Here is a 20,835-nt window from a genome sequence, read left to right on the forward strand (position 1 = left end):
CTATGACCCAATCTTTGCATATGATGTAGGTTTAGCTTTTATGATTAAAAAAAAATTTTTTTTTTAAACATCTGGGCATTCCAACAGTGTTTGTTGAAAGATTAGCTTTTCTTGAATTGGTTATACACCTTTGGTAGGTAGAGATCAAATGGTCATGTTTGTTTATCTCTGGGTTCCCTAGTTATTTCTTTTGATTTAGAGTTTAATACCATGCTATCATGGTTACTTTAGCTTCATAGTAAATCTTAATGTTGGGTAGTGTATGTTTTCCAGTTTTGTTCTTTCTTTTTAAAATTGTTTTATCAATTCTCATTCCTTTGAGTTTTCATTTAATTTTTAGAATCATGTTTTATCTGTAAACTATCTTGCTGTGATTTTGATTGGTATTGCATTAAATATATTGGTTACTTTAGGGGAGAATTGACATCTTTACTATGTTGAGTCATCTTTCATGAGTTGAATATGCCTTTCCATTTATGTAGACCTTGCTTTCTTTCATCAGTGTTTGTTTTCAGCACATAGATCCTGTATTACCTAATTTTTTTCTAGCTATTATATATGGTATTATTTCTTTAATTTCCTGTTTTTGTTACAAACTGTATCATGCATCCAGAAGGGCATAAAGAATAATAGGTGGTGTATTGAGCTACCCAAGTCTGTCACCTTTTTAAAAGTGTTTTGCATTTTACCTTATTGCCAATCTCAGTTCTCCTTTTTATGTTAATCCCTGTTAAAAGTAGCTGGGTATTTTATCAGATTGACTTCTGTGTATTCACTTATTCAAACACACATAGAATATCAATATATGTGTATAGTTTTTAGTTTAAAAAATAAATGCAGTCATGTTATAATACTTTTCTGATATTTCATTTTTCACTATATCATAGATATATTTTTGCGTCAATACATATTGATCTATATAATTTAATGAATGGCTTTTATAATCTGTTTTATGTTAGTACTTTGCCTTTTATATAACAGGCACTCAGAAAATACTGGCCATGATTGGCTGTTATGATGATGATGATATGCTCTGAATGTACCAAACTTTATTTAGCCACCTACTTACAGAGTGGCTTTCAGATACCTTCTAGCATTCTGGTCTAATCCTTGCCTTTTCTTTTAAGATATTTCTTATGGGGTAACTTTTTTCTCTCATGAGTCTCTTGGTTTTTAGATAAATTATTAGCAAATGAAGGACCTTTTGAAATAATAATAATAATTTAGTAAATATAATTATCTAATTAATATCTCTGTCTTTGGAGTCAACAGATTTATTTTCTCTGGGATATTTAAACTTTTCTAGAAGGATTACAGTATGGACAACCTTCCTTATTTCCATATTTACTGTGAGTCATATTTTTCTTAGTATCTGAGTCAGGTCTTTAAACAGGAGTTGGTAAATTTTGGCTGATGGGACGAAACTGGCCTGCTGTCTGTTTTTGTAAATAAAATTTTACTGAAACATAGCATGTGCATTTATGTGTTGTTTGTGACTACTTTATTGCTATCGTGGCAGAGTTGAATAGTTGCAACAAAGACCAGTGGCATATCAGATCAGATCAGATCAGTCGCTCAGTCGTGTCCGATTCTTTGCGACCCCATGAATTGCAGCATGCCAGGCCTCCCTGTCCATCACCAACTCCCGGAGTTCACTCAGACTCATGTCCATCGAGTCAGTGATGCCATCCAGCCATCTCATCCTCTGTCATCCCCTTCTCCTCCTGCCCCCAATCCCTCCCAGCATCAGAGTCTTTTCCAATAAGTCAGCTCTTTGCATCAGGTGGCCAAAGTACTGGAGTTTCAGCTTCAGCATCATTCCTTCCAAATAAGGCCTAAATTGTTCATTCTGTCATTCATTACAGAAAACGTTTGCTGACTGCTGCTTTAGATGAGTATTAGATATTGGCCAGTAGTTGATATAGTACTCACATGCTGAAACTAGTCAGAAATTCTAATGTACCTTTGACTTTGTTTCTTTGACTTTGGAGGAAATTGCTTTCTCTTCTTAAACCCTAAGTTTCTTTTTCTGTAAGAAGGAACATAACTGAATGATTTTTGAGGACCTTTCTAACTCTGAGGTCCTGAGAAACTGTGTAACACAAAGATTTTGAAAGGAATTTGGAATAAATACAGATATATATTTGTATATAATAAATACAGATATATATTTAGAATAAATACAGATATAAATGCAGGTCAAGAAGCAACAGAACTGGACATGGGACAATGGACTGGTTCAAAATTGGGAAATGAGTATGTCAAGGTTGTATATTGTCACCCTGCTTATTTAACTTATATGCAGAGTACATCATGAGAAATGCCAGGCTGGATGAAGCACAAGCTGGAATCAAGATTGCTGGGAGAAATATCAGCAACCTCAGATATGCAGAAAATACCACCTTTATGGCAGAATGTAAAGAGGAACTGAAGAGCATTTTGATGAAAGTGAAAGAGGTGAGTGAAAAAGCTGGTTTAAAACTCAACATTCAAAAAACTAAGATCATGGCATCCAATCTCATCACTTCTTGGCAAGTAGATGGGGAAACAATGGAAACAGTGAGAGACTTTATTTTGGGGGGCTCCAAAATCACTGCAGATGGTTATTGCAGCCATGAAATTAAAAGGTGCTTGCTCCTTGGAAGAAAAGCTATGACCAACTTAGACAGCATATTAAAAAGCAGAGACATTACTTTGCCAACAAAGGTCTGTCTAGTCAAAGCTATGATTTTTCCAGTAGTCATGTATGGATGTGAGAGTTGGACCATAAAGAAAGTTGAGTGCCAAAGAATTGATGCTTTTGAATTGTGGTATTGGAGAAGACTCTTGAGAGTCCCTTGGACAGTAAAGAGATCCAACCAGTCCATCCTAAAGGCAATCAGTCCTGAATATTCACTGGAAGGACTGATACTGAAGCCGAAACTCCATTACTTTGGCCACCTGTTGTGAAGAGCCAACTCATTGAAAAAGACCCTGGTCCTGGGAAGAATTGAAGACAGGAGGAGAAGGGGGTGACAGAAGATGAGATGGTTGGATGGCATCACTGACTCAATGGACGTGAGTTTGAGCAAGCTCCGGGGGATGGTGCTGGACAGAAGCTTGGTGTGCTTCAGTCCATAGGGTACCAAAGAGTTGGACATGACACAATCAGTATATCTATATATAATATAGATATAAAATAGGTATAAAATAAGTGGGCTTACCGGGTGGCTCAGTGGTAAAGAATCCACTTGCCAAGTGTTAGATGTGGGTTCTATCCTTGGGTCAGGAAGATACCCTGGAGAAAGAAATGGGAAACCCACTCCAGTATTCTTTCCTGGGAAATCCCATGGACAGAAGAGCCTGGTGGGCTATAGTCATAAAGAATCAGACACGACTTAGTGACTAAACAACAACAGCAATAAAATGAATATATATATGGACCAGAAAATTAAGGTGATACAGAGATTTTTTCCCTTCAGTTTAATAAATACAGGAATCATTATTGTGCCAGTGTAATCCCATCGTGAAAATGTATTAAATAGGGATTTTTTTTGGATACTGTGAAGACCTATGTTCCATTGTGTTAAATAGAAGAGTAATGAACTGTTATGAGCTTATCCCCAAACCCTAACCAGTCGTTTTCTAAGTATCACTGAAACACTCTTCTACATCTATATAATCATATACAGTTGTTATCATAGTATGACATTTAAAATACTGATGTAAAGTGAAATGAAAGTCACTCAGTCGTGTCCGACTTTTTGTGATCCTGTGGACTGTGACCCCAGCAGACTCCTCTGTCCATAGAGTTCTCCAGTCAAGAATACTGAAGTGAGTAACCATTCCGTTCTCCAGGGAAATCTTGACTCAGGGATTGAACTTGGGATTGAACTCCTACATTGCAAGCAGATTCTTTACCATCTGAGTCACCAGGGAAGCCCAAAATACTGATGCCTAATTATATAATTCCTAATGAACTCATTAGTGTATATGTATGTATTAGTTTGATATGTAATATATATTTATATACATATACATGAAGTGATGGGACCGGATGCCATGATCTTCGTTTTCTGAATGTTGAGCTTTAAGCCAACTTTTTCACTCTCCACTTTCACTTTGATCAAGAAGCTTTTTAGTTCCTCTTCACTTTCTGCCATAAGGGTGGTGTCATCTGCATATCTGAGGTTATTGATATTTCTCCCAGCAATCTTGATTCCAGCTTGTGTTTCTTCCAGTCCAGCATTTCTCATGATGTACTCTGCATATAGGTTAAATAAGCAGGGTGACAATATACAGCCTTGACGTACTCCTTTTCCTATTTGGAACCAGTCTGTTGTTCCATGTCCAGTTCTAACTGTTGCCTCCTGACCTGCACACAGGTTTCTCAAGAGGCAGGTCAAGTGGTCTGGTATTCCCATCTCTTTCAGAATTTTCCAGTTTATTGTGATCCACACAGTCAGAGGCTTTGACATAGTCAATAAAGCAGAAATAGATGTTTTTCTGGGACTCTCTTGCTTTTTCCATGATCCAGCGGATGTTGGCGATTTGATCTCTGGTTCCTCTGCCTTTTCTAAAACCAGCTTGAACATCAGGAAGTTCTCGGTTCACATATTGCTTAAGCCTGGCTTGGAGAATTTTGAGCATTACTTTACTAGCATGTGAGATAAGTGCAACTGTGCGGTAGTTTGAGCATTCTTTGGCATTGCCTTTCTTTGGGATCGGAATGAAAACTAACCTTTTCCAGTCCTGTGGCCACTGCTGAGTTTTTGGGGAAACAGTGGAAACAGTGTCAGACTTTATTTTTTGGGGTTCCAAAATCACTGCAGATGGTGACTGTAGCCATGAAATTAAAAGACGCTTACTCCTTGGAAGGAAAGTTATGTCCAACCTAGATAGCATATTCAAAAGCAGAGACATCACTTTCCAACAGAGGTCCGTCTAGTCAAAGCTATGGTTTTTCCAGTAGTCACGTATGGATGTGAGAGTTGGACTATAAAGAAAGCTGAGCACTAAAGAATTGATATTTTTGAACTGTGGTTTTGGAGAGGACTCTTGAGAGTCCCTTGGACTGCAAGGAGATCCAACCAGTCCATCCTAAAGGAAATTAGTCCTGATATTCATTGGAAGGACTGATGCTGAAGCTGCAACTCCAATACTTTGGCCACCTCATGCGAAGAGTTTACTCATTGGAAAAGACTCTGAAGCTGGGAGGGATTGGGGGCAGGAGGAGAAGGGGATGACATAGGATGAGATGGCTGGATTGGCTGCAACTCCAATACAAAGGACTGTCTAGTCAAGGCTATGGTTTTTCCAGTGGTCGTGTATGGATGTGAGAGTTGGACTGTGAAGAAGGCTGAGTGCCGAAGAATTGATGCTTTTGAACTGAGGTGTTGGAGAAGACTCTTGAGAGTCCCTTGGACTGCAAGGAGATCCAACCAGTCCATTCTGAAGGAGATCAACCCTGGGATTTCTTTGGAAGGAAAGACGCTAAAGCTGAAACTCCAGTACTTTGGCCACCTCATGCGAAGAGTTGACTCATTGGAAAAGACTCTGAAGCTGGGAGGGATTGGGGGCAGGAGGAGAAGGGGACGACAAAGGATGAGATGGCTGGATGGCATCACTAACTCGATGGATGTGAGTCTGGGTGAACTCTGGGAGTTGGTGATGGACAAGGAGGCCTGGCGTGCTGCAATTCATGGGGTCGCGAAGAGTCAGACACGACTGAGCAATTGAATTGAACTGATACATAAACATACACATATACAATATGTAATATTCTACCTTGTACAGTGTACCTAATGTGTACTGCTTTGTAATACACTATGAATACAGGTACTACTTAGAAACTTTTGAACTGTGGTGTTGGAGAAGATTCTTGAGAGTCCCTTGGACTGCCAGGAAATTCAGCCAGTCAATCCAAAAGGAAATAAACCCTGAATATTCATTGGAAGGACTGATGCTGAAGCTGAAACTCCAATACTTTGGCCACCTGATGCGAAGAACTTGCTCATTGGAAAAGACCCTGATGTTGGGAAAGATTGAAGAAGGGAGGAGAAGGGGATGACAGAGGATGAGGTAGTTGGATGGCTTCTCTGACTCAATGAGCATGAGTTTGAGTAAACTCAAGGAGTTGTTGGTCAGGGACAGGGAAGCCTGGGGGTACTGCAGTCCATAGGGTCGCAAAGAGTCGTACATGACTGAGTGCCTGAACTGAACTGAATTCTTAGAAAATAAATAGAACAGTTAAAAGAAAAAGTCACTTACTGACCAGAGATTTCTTTTAGCTAATAAATTCTGTCCACTGTAGTTTGTAAGGAGTTCTGGTTAAAGTCATGACTGCCTCAGGCATTTCTTAGGAGGGAGGAATCTTATGGAAGGGACTCAGCCATACATATACAAATATCCACCTCCCCTCCCATCCAGACTGCACATAGCATTCATTGAGCAGAGTTCCATATGTTATACAGTAGGTCCTTGTTGGTTATCCATTTAAAATACAGCAGTGTGTACATGTCCATCCCAAACTTCCTAACTATCCTTTACTCTCATCTATCTGCCATTGACCATAAGTTCACTCTTTAGGAAGCACACTAATATCCTGATATCACCAGGAGGAGCCATCCAGTGGGAAATGAAATTTGCTCTGCAAGATATATTAACTGCAGCTATATCCCTTCACAGGTTTTTAAAAATATACTCTTGTCTTTTTGATTGTTCTTTTTCCTCTTCCATCAACAGATACTTGTACCTTTTTATATGTGTTGATGGAAGCATTTACTTGCATGTGTGCGTGTGTGCGTGTATGCTTGCTTCAGTCATGTCCAACTCTTTGCAACCCTATGGATTGTAGCCTGTCAGGCTTCCTGTCCATGGGATTGTCCAGGCAAGATTATTGGAGTGGGTTGTCATGCCCTTCTCCAGGGGATCTTCCCAACCCACGGATCAAACCCACATCTCTTACATCTTCTGCATTGTCAGACAGGTTCTTTACCGCTAGAGCGACCTGGGAAGCCCAAGCGTAATTTTTCTAAAGCCAAATTCTCTTATTTTTGGGGTCCATTTTCTGTAAATAATGTATCAAATGAGGACCTTAAATCTTGTCTCCTCTTTTTTTTTAATCCTGGAAATTCAAATGTGTGATTTCATTTAATTCTGTTAATGAACCTATAATCTCGTTGTTATATCATACTACTATGGCTGAAAGATGAAAATCTCATGACCAATTTAGAACTGCCAGATTCCATGATGATTAGCCCTTCCTAGGTAAGTGTATAAGCCTTCTCTAGTGTAACTGAGGTGTATACTGTTTTACTGGCTTAGTGAGGTGTCTGATTCACTCATGTATAGCTTTAGCTTTCTAATCTGACTGCTAGTCTTGACCAATCTTCTGAAATAAAGCACCCTCTAGTGTCCCTTTTTGTGGTAACAAGTGTTGTTTTACCTGATGAAGTGCTTCTCGGAGCCCCTTTGGGGCTTGGTTCAGTATTCCAAGTTTGTCCCTGAGGCTCCCCACTTGCCGCTTGGTTGTTGGGGCCAGTGTTGATAGAGCCTCCATAAAACCTGTTGGCATTGAGTACCTGTGGTCTGAATGTGACTTAAATATAATGTGCACACCCAAATATATTTTTTGTGTCCCAAGAAATAGTCAATAAAGCGTATTCATTTCACTTTCAGGTTAAATTTAGTCTTTGTTAGCCACAAGGTTTAATGCAGTAGCCCTTTTCTGAATTCCAGAGGTGAATCTGTGAGTGATAAGTAGTCATCATGTTTCAGACCCACTCTTTTAGAGACCACTTTAATCCTATGGATGTTATTTCATTTGTATTCATGCCTTTTGTAACCAAAGGAGCAGCAGTACTTTGCCCTCATACCCCAGTCGTTTTCTCAGAGTAATTTTGATGGGGGCAATACAATACACCAGTCATATGCTGCCTCTTATGTTTCATCCCACTTGGTTGAAAGGTAGAATTTTTGTTAAGCACTGCAAAGGAACCAATGTGATAAAAATACTACCAACAGGAATGTGACTTCAATTATGATTCTGATGTCCTCCCATTTAGGTGAGTCGTTAAAAGGATTGTCTTTGGTATCCTTTCTCTAAATCACTTGAGGTAGTTGTCATCAGTCAGTATTAGTTGAGTTTTCATACTCTAGAGATAATGGGTTAACTGCTTTTTCCCAGCCCCAGTCATTCTTATTACTTGGCTCTGAAAAATTCTTTTGTAAAAAGAATAATAGCATTTTCCCTTGTGTCATACCCCATTTCTCTGTTCCCTTACTATTGGCCAATATTTATTTTGGCTTCCATTTATTATTCATTTTAACCTCACTTTTCCCCCTCTAGTGCAGTGCTCTGATTTGGCCCCATGCCTGTCCACGTGGCAGGCAATTACAGCAGCCTTGCCAGAACCTCTGCTTTTATTTATTCCTGGGAAAATTTTGTGCAGTTTGACAAAGAAGTAAAGGACTGTCTTCTTCTTAGTAATGAAGCAGCACTTAGAATTAATCTTAATTTAACTACATGGGGTGAAGTCAAAAGTTCCCTTCAGAGACTTTGCTGGTGGTACAGTGGACAAGAATCCGCCTGCCAAGGCAGGGAACGTGGGTCTGATCCCTGGTCTGGGAAGATTCCATATGCCACGGGCAACTAAAGCCCCTGTGCACAACTTCTAGGCAGAGTGCTGCAGCTACTGAAGAACCTGTGCCCAGAATCTGTGCTCTGCAACAAGAGAAGCTACTGCACTGAGAAGCCTGTGCATCACAAGGAGGAGTGGCCCCAGCTCACCGCAACTAGAGAAAGTCTGTGCAACAACAAAGACTCAGCACAACCAAACCTTAATACATTTATATATATTTCCTTAGGAATGTTCTTAGTCCCTCAGCCCTGTCTGACTCTTTGCGACCCCATGCACTATAGCCCACCAGACTCCTCTTTCCATGGGTTTTCTCCACACTAAAATACTGGAGTGGGTTGCCATTTCCTCCTCCATTCCTTAGGAATATGTCCGATCAGATTGTATATTATGGACAATGTGTCCTGTGCAGCAATATCTCTGTTGACACTGCTCTTCTGGTCTTGGCACAGCTGGGTCTCGCAGGATGAACGAAAAATTTGTGAGGTGAGAAAGATAGAAAATTGTGAATTGCATCACCACCATCCCCTTAACTGCCACTCCAGTTGCTAGTGAGAAGTGGAATATTTCCTTGCCGTGTTGGTAAACAAAGATGTCACCATCATCATGGATCGCAGCCTTCAGTGTGAGTCAATGAGCCCTAGAGGAACTCAGGAAGGAGAAGCATGCCTGCTAATCCAGCAGCCATCAGACTACAGCCACTCCCTGTAGTGAGCCCTGAGGAAAGGAAGCTCAGGATGTGAAAATAGGTCACTGGCTCCAGATAGGTGAGGTGCATTTGAAAGGAATGATTTCAGTGAGCCCAGACTCTTGCATTTCCAATCTTAAAGGAAATCAACTCTGAATATTCATTAGAACGACTGATGCTGAAGCTTCAAAATTTTGGCCACCTGATGCAAAGAGCCAACACTTTGGAAAAGACCCTGATGCTGGGAATGGTTGAGGGCAGGAGGAGAAGGGGGAACAGAGGAAGAGATGGTTGGATGGTATCACTGACTGTATGGACATGAGTCTGAGCAAACTCCAGGAGACAGTGAAGGACAGGGAAGCCTGACGTGCTGCAGTCCATGGGGTCACAAAGAGTTGGACATGACTGAACAACGGAACAACAACAACAACTCAGCTTTTAGGTTGTAAATATTTTTTAAGTCGACATTAGAAATGTTTCTGGTGGGGTCCCCTCTTACTTCTTCTCATATTTAACCTTTTAACCCAGTGGCCAACTTGAGTTAGCGAGCCCTCAGTGCCTTCAGTTCAGTTCAGTTGCTCAGTCGTGTCCGACTCTCTGCGACCCCATGAATTGCAGCACGCCAGGCCTCCTTGTCCATCACCAACTCCTGGAGTTCACTCAACTCATGTCCATCGAGTCCGTGATGCCATCCAGCCATCTCATCCTCTGTCGTCCCCTTCTCCTCCTGCCCCTAATCCCTCCCAGCATCAGAGTCTTTTCCAATGAGTCAACTCTCCGCATGAGGTGGCCAAAGTATTGGAGTTTCAGCTTCAACATCAGTCCTTCCAAAGAACACCCAGGACTGATCTCCTTCAGAATGGACTGCTTGGATCTCCTTGTAGTCCAAGGGACACTCAAGAGTCTTCTCCAACACCACAGTCCAAAAGCATCAATTCTTGGGCGCTCAGCCTTCTTCACAGTCCAACTCTCATATCCACACATGACCACTGGAAAAACCATAGCCTTGACTAGACGGAGCTTTGTTGGCAAAGTAATGTCTCTGCTTTTCAATATGCTATCTAAGTTAGTCATAACTTTTCTTCCAAGGAGTAAGCGTCTTTTAATTTCATGGCTGCAATCACCATCTGCTGTGATTTTGGAGGCCCCAATAAAGTCTGACACTGTTTCCACTGTTTCCCCATCTATTTCCTGTGAAGTGATGGGACCAGATGCCATGATCTTCGTTTTCTGAATGTTGAGCTTTAAGCCAACTTTTTCACTCTCCTCTTTCACTTTCATCACGAGGCTTTTTAGTTCCTCTTCACTTTCTGCCGTAAGGGTGGTGTCATCTGCATATCTGAGGTTATTGATATTTCTCCCAGCAATCTTGATTCCTTATCTCCCATCATTTTAAATAACGTTTTAATTGCTCATTCTGATTTTTAATGAGATCATTACTTTGAGAGTGGTAAGGAATGTGTCCTGTCCATGTAATATTTTATTTCTTTGCCTATCTTTGTACATAGGTAACAATCAGTGGAAACATATTCAGGCAGTTCAAATTAATAAGTGATTCTCTGTTGCAAACTTTTAATTAAATCTTTGCCTGTTAAATACTTTTGTTAAAGTGTGCTGTAGTCCATGGGGTCGCAAAGAGTCGGACACAACCTGGTCACTGAACAGCAATAACAAAGTAAATTCTAGAAAAAAATAAGTGTCAATTTCAGTCACGATGCGTTTGTAGGTCTCTGCAGTACTGGTAGAGCTCTAGTGTGGTCCACTTACAACTGCATTCTTAAAGTGGAAGTTCCCCAATCTTTTTTTTATGCCATTATAGTGACATTTTTGTTACAGGGCAGTGGACCCCTTCCAGGGCCTCTGAGTAGGCTCTTGTCTAACACTCAGAAATGCGTTGTCCAAGGAGACACACATGTTGACAAAGCAAGAGACTTTATTGGGAAGGGCATGCAGGCAGAGAGGAGAAGGGTAAAGAAGAAACCCAGGAAGACATCCCTGCCACGTGGCTCATTAACCATTTTTAAGTAGACCTTTCAGTGTCATTAAGTACATTCACAGTATTGTGTAATCATCACCATTACCCATTTCCAGAACTTTCATCATCCCAAATAGAAACAAACTCTGTACGCATTAAATAGTAACTCCTGAATCTCTCCTCCTCCAACTCCTGGTAATCTCTATTCTGCTTTCTCTGCCTCTGAATTTGCCTACTTCCAGTACCTTATGTAAGTGGAATCATACAGTTTTTGTCCTTTTGTGTTTGGCTTATTAGCATGCCTTCCAGGTTCATCCACATTGTAGCATGTGTTAGCATTCTCTTCTTTTTAAGATTAAAAGTTATTCCATTGTATATGTATACCACTTTTTGTTTATTCATTCATCTGTCAGTGGGCACTTGGGTTGTCTCCACCTTTTAGCTTTGTAAATTATGCTGCTGTGAATGTTGGCTTACAAGTATTTGTTTGAGTCTCTGATGTCAATTCTTTGGGATATATACCTAGTAGTGGGGTTGCTGAGCCTTGGGTAATTCTAACTCTGAGAAGCTGCCAAACTGTTTTCTACAGCAGTTGCATCATTTTACATTTCTACCTACAGTGTGCCAGGGTTCCAATTCCTCTACGTCCTTGCTCTTGGTATTTTCAATTTTTTGATACCAGCCATTCTGTTATATGCAAAGTAGTTTTGATTTGGATTTTCCTAATGGTTAGTGATGCCGAACATCTTTTTATGTATTTTTTGGCTATTTGTGTCTCTTCTTTGATGAAATGTCTATTCAAATTCTTTGTCCTTTTTTTTTAATATATATACTTTTGAAGATTGTAGTAGTTTGAGACTTTTCCAAATTGTTTTTGCAGAATGTTCCTCTTTGTGTGTGGTTCCTGAAGTCTCTGTTCCTTTAATTCACTTACTCAGCTAATAAGTTTACAGAGACTTCCTTGAATGCTAGCTCTTCCAGTCTTTGCAGATTACCTCTGTGCTTTGGTACTCCTTCAACCCTTAGCTAGGCTTCTTTGAGTATAGTGTTCAGCCTGAGGTAAAAGCTTAAGGTCTTCCTTTCTGAGTATACAGGTAACTTTCTGTGGAGGTGGTGGTTTAGTTGCTAAGTTGTGTGGACTCTTGGCGACCTCATGGGCTATAGCCCTCCAGGTTCCTCTGTCCATGGGATTTCCCAGGCAAGAGTACTGAAGTGGGTTGCCTTTTCCTCCAGGGGATCTTCCTGACCCAGGAATCAAACCCATGCTTCTTGCAGAGCAGGCAGATTCTTTACCTGAGCCACCAGGAAAGCCTAGGTCACTCTCTAAATTCCCCCATATTTTTGACTGCTTTTACTTGTGTTAATTTCCCAGAGTCTCCCTGGCTTCTCTTCCAGGCCTTAGATAGTCTCGTGTATGTCTCCATCTTTGTTGCCCTGGGTGTAGTTTGCCCTGGGTGTGGGTCTGTAGTTTTCTTGTAGCTTTTCCAAGTACTGAAGTTCCGAACTAGGCGATAAAAAGGCAAGTGCCTTATGTCAATCCTTCAGGTACCCTCCAGACAAGTTAGAACAGAATTGTAAAATAATTTCCATATCAAGTCTTCCCTGTTCCCTGGAAACTGGGAACCAGGATGCTGTTGCTGCTTCAGGAGCTGACATTGGAGAAGGGGTGGGAACAGTGAGGGGAAATACCGCAGAACTCTTCTGCCATTTTAAAGATGACTTTTTCTTGATTTGGTGTTTGCTTGGCTGGTGTTAATTGACTGTTTTCCAGAGCTTCGACAAAGTTGGCTTAGGCTTTTCCTGTTTCTTTTTCTTTTTAAAAATTGTTCTGCAGTAATGAGAACTTGGCACTTTGTAGCCCGCCATTTTGCTGACATTCCTCATATTGAGTGTTTCTTTTTGTTTGTTTTTGGCTGTGTGATGAGTCATGTGGATCCTAGTTCTCTGACCTGGGATCAAACCTGCACCACTCATGTTGGGAGCATAGAGTCTTAACCACTGGACTGTCAGGGAAGTCTGAGGGTGAGGTGAATCAGCACAAATGTGGGAGTCATCTCAGTACTTGGGGAAACCCTAACAAAAAGTCATTGCATTATTTTGGGCCTAGTTTGGGGGTTAGAGGGTACTGCAGGGAGGACAGAGAGAGTAAAGGGCTAGGAATGGAAAAGTACTGTTTAGTGACTCAGAGTTTAGAAAAGTGTTCTCCTCCCACCACCTCCAAGGAGGTCTGCTTTTGAGGGAGGCTCTAGATAAAGGGACCTCTTAATGGCTTGGAATGAAGATACACATTAGAGCTTGGCCAGACAGGGGGACTTGAGTCCTTGACTGCAACTCACTTTAGAAACTGCGGTCCATCGTTTGTGCAAAGTCTGGTGTGGGGAAGGCATTGTTGTCCTGTGACATCGGCCAGATAAAGCTTTTGTAATTGCTTATGGTTGGCAGCATAATATGATTGTAATTGCTTATGTGAAAAAATCACACACAGGAGCTGGGTTCCTCAAGTATACATTGTTTGATCCCATTCATACAGATTCTTAAAGTAGCATTGAATTTGTATAGTAAAGGAAGATATATTAGTATTTGCCTAGGATTGAGCAAGATTGGGTTAGATTTATTGCAAAGGAACAACTTTTAATGTTTTTTTTTTTTTAAGATTTTTTTTTGGGAGGGATGTGGATCATTTTTTTTTTAAGTCTTTATTGAATTTGTTACAATGTTGCTTGTTTTATGTGTTGTTTTCTTGGCTGCAAGGCATGTGGGATCTTAGCTCCCCAACCAGGGATTGAACCCTCACCCCTGGCATTGGAAGGTGAATTCCTAACCACTGGACCACCAGGGAAGTCCCTTAATGCATTTTTTAAAATTATACCATCGTAGACAATTGTTAAAACTTAACTTACCAAGTGTAGAGTTGAAATGGATGCCTCAAAATTGATTTTTAAAGTGAAGAAAATAAAGTTTTAGTTGAATTCTAAGTGTAGTGGTAAAAATACTAGTGTGCTTATTGCAACTCAAAATTTTTAACTCTATATTATGAATAGGACTATAGTGTAAATATAAAATGTGAACCTGTATGGGTTGGTAAAGTCGGGTGAATTTTGTGTATGGCTTTATCCAAGCCACTGAAAAGAAAGTGAATATAGAATCATGATTACTATTTAAATTACTATTAAATAGAATAGCTGGGTTATAAGGTAGTTCTGTTTGTAGTTTTTTGAGGAATGTCCATACTGTTTTCCATAGTGGCTGTACCAGTTTACAGTCCTGCCAACAGTCTGTATTGTTGGTGTTCAGTCACTAAATCATGTCCAGTTCTTTGGCGACCCCATGGACTGCAGCACGCCAGGCTCCCCTGTCCTTCACTGTCTCCCAGAGTTTGCTCAAATTTATGTCCATTGAGTCGGTGCTTCTATCCAACCATCTCATCCTCTGCCTCTTTCTCCTTTTGCCTTGAATCTTGCCCAGCATCAGGGTCTTTGCAATGAATTGACTCTTCGTATCAGGTGGCCAAGTTTTGGAACCTTAGCTTCAGCATCAGTCCTTCCAATGAAAATTCAGGGTTGATTTCCTTTAGGATTGACTGGTTGGATCTCTTTGCTGTCTAAGGGACTTTCAAGAGTCTTCTCCAGCACCACAGTTCAAAGGCATCAGTTCTTTGGTGCTCAGCCTTCTTTATGATCCAACTTTCACATCAGTACATGACTACTGGAAAGACCTTAGCTTTGACTATACAGACCTTTGTGGGCAAAGTGACGTCTTTGCTCTTTAATACACTGTCTAGGTTTGTCATAGCTTTCCTTCCAAGGAGTAAGCGTCTTTTAGTTTCATGGCTGCAGTCACCGTCCGCAGTGATTTTGGAACCAAAGAAAATAAAATCTACACTGCTTCCACTTTTTCCCTTTTTCTTCATATCTTCTCCAACATGGTGTTATTTCTTGTCTTTTCAATAATAACCATTCCAACAGGTGTGAGATAATATCTCATTTTGGTTTTGATTTGCATTTCCCCGATTAATAGTGATCTCTATCATTTCTTTCTGTTTATTTTACCATCTGTGTGTCTTCTTTGGAAAAATATCTACTCAGATCCTCTGTCCACTTTTTAAATCAGGTTGTTTGTATTTTGTTGTTGTTGTCTTTATATATTTTGGATATTAACCCTTTATTAGATATATAGTTTGCAAATAGATTCTTCCATTCAGTAGGTTGCCTTTTCATTTTGATTATGGTTTACTTTGCTGTATAAATGCTTTTTAGTTTGATGTGGTCCTGTTTGTTTATTTTTGCTTTTGTTTCCCTTACCTTTTGGTTTCATCCACAAAACATTGCCTAAGGCCAATGTCAGTAAGTTTACTTCCTTTGTTTTCTATTAGGAATTTTATGATTTCTGGTCTTACATTCAATTCTAATTCCTTTTGAGTCAATGTTTGTATATGGTGTGATGTGCTCTAGTGTCATTCTTTTGCATGTGGCTGTCCAGTGTTCCCGTGCTCCTGATTTAGAAGACTGTCCTTGCTCCATTTTATGTTCTTTATTCCTTTGTTATAGATTAATTTTCCATATATGTATGGCTTAATTTTGGGCTCTCAGTTCTGTTCCATTCATCTGTATATCTGGTTCTGTGCCCAAACCATACTGTTTTGATTACTTTGTAGTATACAAATGATCCTTGAACAACATGGATTTGATCTAAGTATGTCCATTACAGCAGAGTTTTTTTCAGTAAAAATACACTACAGTACTACAGTATCCACAGTTGGTTGAATCCAAAGATTCAAATCCTTGGATATGGAGCACTGATTGTAAACTTATATGTGTGTTTTCAACTACATGAGAGGTCAGTACTCTTAAACCCTGAGTTGTTGAAAAGGTTAACTGTAGTTTGAAGTCAGAGGGTGTGATACCTCCAGCTTTGTTTTTCTTCCTCAAGATTGCTTTTGTGTTGTTAAATATGCCATTGGGATTTTGATAGGGATTGCACTGAATCTGTACATTGCTTTGGGAAGTATGGACTTTTGAACAGTTTTAATTCTTCCAGTCTACCAGTACAGAATATCTTTCAATTTTTTTTGGTGTCTTCTTCAATTTCTTTTATTGGTGTCTTATAGTTTTTAGTGTACAGGTTTTCACCTAATTGGTTAAATTTATTTCTAGGTGTTTTAAACTTTTTGATGCAGCTGTAAATGAGATTTTTTTTTATCTGCCTTCTCTAATAGTTTGCTATTAGTGTATAGAAATGCCACAGATTCTGTATATTGATTTATATTCTACACTTTATTCATTTATTCTAACCAATTTTTTGGTGAAATCTTTATAAATTTCTATATATAGTGTCATGTCTTCAGCAAGTAGTGACAGTTTTACACTTCTTTCTTTCTGATTTGGATGCCTTTTATTTCTTTTTCTTGTGTAATTGCTGTGGATAGTACGTCCAGTACTCTACTGAATGAAAGTGGTGAGAGTGAGCATACTTGTCTTGTTCTGGTCTTGGAGGAAAAGTTTTCATTTTTTATCTACTGAATATGATGTCAGCTAAGGATTTGTCACATATGACCTTCATTTCGTTAAGGATTGTTCCCTCTGTACCTACTTTGTTTAGAGTTTTTATCATAAATGGATGTTGGGTTTTGTCAAATACATTTTCTACATCCATTGAGATAATCATGATTTTTATTTTTCATTTTTTAAAATGTGATGTATCATGTAGATTGATTTGCAGATGTTGAATCATCGTTGATTCCCTGAAATAAATGCCGCTTGATTTTAGTGTTTGATCATTTTAATATATCATTGGATTCAGTTGGATTCAGTATTTTGTTGAGGATTTTTGCACCTATGATCATCAAGGATGTTAGCCTATTATATTTTATTTTTGTGGTGTCTGGTTTGGTATGCTGGTTTTATAAAATGTCTTTGGAAGAGTTCCCTCTTCAAATGGAAGAGCTTGAAAAGAATAGGTATTAAATCCTCTTTGAATGTTTTATAGAATTTTCTTGTGAAATGTCTGGTTCTGGGCTTTTGCTTTTTTGGGAAATTGTTGATTATGGTTTCCATCTACTTGCTAGTAATTGATCTATTCAGATTTTCTATTGTTTCATGATTCACTCCTGGAAGATTATATGCTTCTAGGAATTTACCCATTTCTTCTAAGTTGTCCAATTTGTTTGTATATAATTGTTCATAGTAGTCTCTTACAGTTCTTTGTATTTTTGCGTTCTTTCATGTTGGGTGGGGCTATGGCTGTTGCTATGGAGTGTTGGTGGGTGGAGCTGGCCCTCTGCCTGGCTTCAGGACCTGCTGGTGGCTGCTGCAGTGAGCTGGCAGGTGCAGCAGTCATGCTTCTGGCTGTGAAACCCAGTGGAGACCGAGGTGGGAAAGGCTCCCAACAAGGTGTACCCTCTGGAACTAACAGACTAGAGGGAGAATTTCACAGTGGCATCTGCAGGTAGCCTGAGATTGCAAAAGTTGTTCTTGCCAGTTTCTCAGACCCCAGGGAGTGACCCAACTGTTCCTGTCTCTCCAGCACACTCTTCAAGATTAGTGGGTGGATTCCCTTCACACTTCATTCCATGTGCTTCTCAACCTGGTGTTTTTGTGTGGAATGAGACTGTGCTCAAGCCCTTTAAGAGCAGGTTTTCCATTTTCTGCAGTTCTGTAGGTTTCCTGGGCATATTCCTCATTGGTTTTCAAAGCCAGCTGTTGGAGGCTTATCTCTCTTGTGCAGGATCTAGGAGTTTGGGTGCCTGATGTGGAGCTTGAATCCTCTGCTCCCAGGGGAAATACGTATACCTTTACAATCTCTCCTGTCTGTGGATTGCTGAAGTTGCGATGTGTTTTCTTTCCCTTGCAGAGACCATCTCCACGTCTCCTACCTGCCTTGTTGTTGTCCTTTTTTACTTTTTGTTGTGGAGACTCTGTCCATCTAGCTTTTAGGTTCCTGTTAGGGAGAGTTTTACCGTCTGAGCCACCAGGGGAGTCAGTTCTCCAAGCCAGGCTTCAGCAATACGTGAACTGTGAACTTCCAGATGTTCAAGCTGGTTTTAGAAAAGGCAGAGGAACCAGAGATCAAATTGCCAACATCTGTTGGATCACCGACAAAGCAAGAGAGTTCCAGAAAAACATCTATTTCTGCTTTATTGACTATGCCAAAGCCTTTGACTGTGTGGATCACAATAAACTGTGGAAAATTCTGAAAGAGATGGGAGTATCAGACCACCTGGCCTCCCTCTTGAGAAACCTTTATGCAGGTCAAGAAGCAACAGTTAGAACTGGACACGGAACAACAGACTGGTTCCAAATAGGAAAAGGAGTACATCAAGGCTGTATATTGTCACCCTGCTTATTTAACTTCTATGCAGAGTACATCATGAGAAAGGCTGGGCTGGAAGAAGCACAAGCTGGAATCAAGATTGCCGGGAGAAATATCAATAACCTCAGATATGCAGATGTCACCACCCTTATGGCAGAAAGTAAAGAGGAACTAAAAAGCTTCTTGATCAAAGTGAAAGAGGAGAGTGAAAAAGTTGGTTTAAAGCTCAACATTCAGAAAACGAAGATCATGGCATCTGGTCCCATCACTTCATGGGAAATAGATGGGGAAACAGTGGAAACAGTGTCAGACTTTATTTTTTGGGGCTCCAAAATCACTGCAGATGGTGATTGCAGCCATGAAATTAAAAGACGCTTACTGCTTCGAAGGAAAGTTATGACCAACCTAGATAGCATATTGAAAGGCAGAGACATTACTTTGCCAACAAAGGTCCTTCTAGTCAAGGCTATGGTTTTTCCAGTGGTCGTGTATGGATGTGAGTTGGACTGTGTAGAAAGCTGAGCATCGAAGAATTGATGCTTTTGAACTGTGGTGTTTGAGAAGACTCTTGAGAGTCCCTTGGACTGCAAGGAGATCCAACCAGTCCATCCTAAAGGAGATCAGTCCTGGGTGTTTTGGGAAGGACTGATGCTAAAGCTGAAACTCCAGTACTTTGGCCACCTCATGCGAAGAGTTGACTCCTTGGAAAAGACTCTGATGCTGGGAGGGATTGGGGGCAGGAGGAGAAGGGGACGACAGAGGATGAGATGGCTGGATGGCATCACTGACTCGATGGACATGAGTTTGAGTGAACTCCGTGATGGACAGGGAGGCCTGGCGTGCTTTGATTCATGGGGTCGCAAAGAGTCGGACACGACTGAGCAACTGAACTGAACTGAACTGAACTGAACTGAACTGAGGAAGAGTTACTCTGCATGTGTTTGTAGCTTTGTTGAGGCCATGAAAGGAAATGAACAGATCTGAAATATTCTGTATAGCATGCTTATATTTCAGCTTCTTGATTCTCATCCCAGTTTTGTTATAATTCATGGACTTATGAAGATATCAGTTACATTATGGAATGGGGGGAGAAAACAACTCTAGGTATTTCAAGCAGAAAGGTCCTTTATATAGGGAATTAACAGCTTACAAACTTATTCCAAGTGCTGGAACAGTAGTCAGGGACCACCTCTAGACTATGGTTCAGGGTTGTGATATTGTTGCAATCTAGAGGTCAGAAAGCTGTTTTTGTGGCTGGCACCCCTACTTGCTGTCATATCTAGGAGGCTTATGCGCCTCATTAAACTTCAGGGTCTCTATCACTAGAAACACTTAAGTCTGTCTGACCTTACATACTGAAAGCAGACGGGTAACCTTTGCTTTCCTTTCTTCTTCCATATCTTACTAGAGAACTTCTCATTGGTAGAACTTCTATTTTTTTACATTCAAACATGAACTGCAAAGAGACTGGACAGTATAAGTTCTAGATGTTAACCTATTTCAAACAGAAAGGCAGAGTGAAATGGGGGAGGTCCTGGGAACTAAGACAAGGATATAGGTCTCTTTGATACCTGTGTCCCAACACACATGCTCCCTTTCTGTTACAGTATAACTATATTGTAACTTTGTTTAGGAAAAATACATAGTCTTTATATTGTTATGGTAATGTGGATGCTATTCACGACTAATACATATAGTATATTTTTATTATTTTCTCTTCCCCCTCACCTCCATACTTTACTGCTATTTTGCTTTATTTGCTTGATTTTCTGTATATTTATTATTGATTCAACTCCAAACTCTCTTTTCATTTATTTCAAGCTCTTCTCAAATTACTCTTTCTTGAACAAATTACTCCTAAAGTTTTCTTAATGCTGTCAACTTTGCATGGCTATTATCTATGTCTGGTGTATAGCTATTATCCTGTGATTTTTCTCGCCATGACCATGGTTATTCTTTTCACCTCTTTCACACTTTCACTCATTCCTTTCACACTTACTCCCACGCATTGATGGAGCACATTCTCAGCTAGCTTTCTGAGAAAGAATGTAGATACAGGGCGAGGTGGTTTTATTTTTTGAATTGTATTTATTTCTGTGTATATAAAGAAAAACTTTGTAGAACTTTGCTAATACATATTTTTCCTATGTTTCAAGAGCAGAGAGAAGGAAATGGCAACCCACTCCAGTGTTCTTGCCTGGAGAATCCCAGCGACGGGGGAGCCTGGTGGGCTGCCGTCTCTGGGG

At 40.1% G+C, this 20,835-nt stretch overlaps 2 protein-coding genes across 10 annotated transcripts in view; one reads left to right on the forward strand and one right to left on the reverse strand.

Moving 5' to 3' along the window:
* LOC129633933 (uncharacterized) overlaps window positions 1-7,555 on the reverse strand; it is a 41,621-nt gene extending 34,066 nt beyond the window's left edge. Inside the window, exon 1 of the mRNA XM_055555895.1 lies at window positions 7,427-7,555. Within this exon, the coding sequence (XP_055411870.1) occupies window positions 7,427-7,555 (129 nt within the window). The remainder of the gene's footprint in view (window positions 1-7,426) is intronic.
* Window positions 1-20,835, forward strand: part of MIPOL1 (mirror-image polydactyly 1) — a 336,828-nt gene that overhangs the window by 32,392 nt on the left and 283,601 nt on the right. The gene's annotated exons all lie outside the window — the stretch shown is intronic.

Source organism: Bubalus kerabau, chromosome 19 (assembly GCF_029407905.1).
Source record: "Bubalus kerabau isolate K-KA32 ecotype Philippines breed swamp buffalo chromosome 19, PCC_UOA_SB_1v2, whole genome shotgun sequence".
NCBI classification, from domain to species: domain Eukaryota; kingdom Metazoa; phylum Chordata; class Mammalia; order Artiodactyla; family Bovidae; genus Bubalus; species Bubalus kerabau.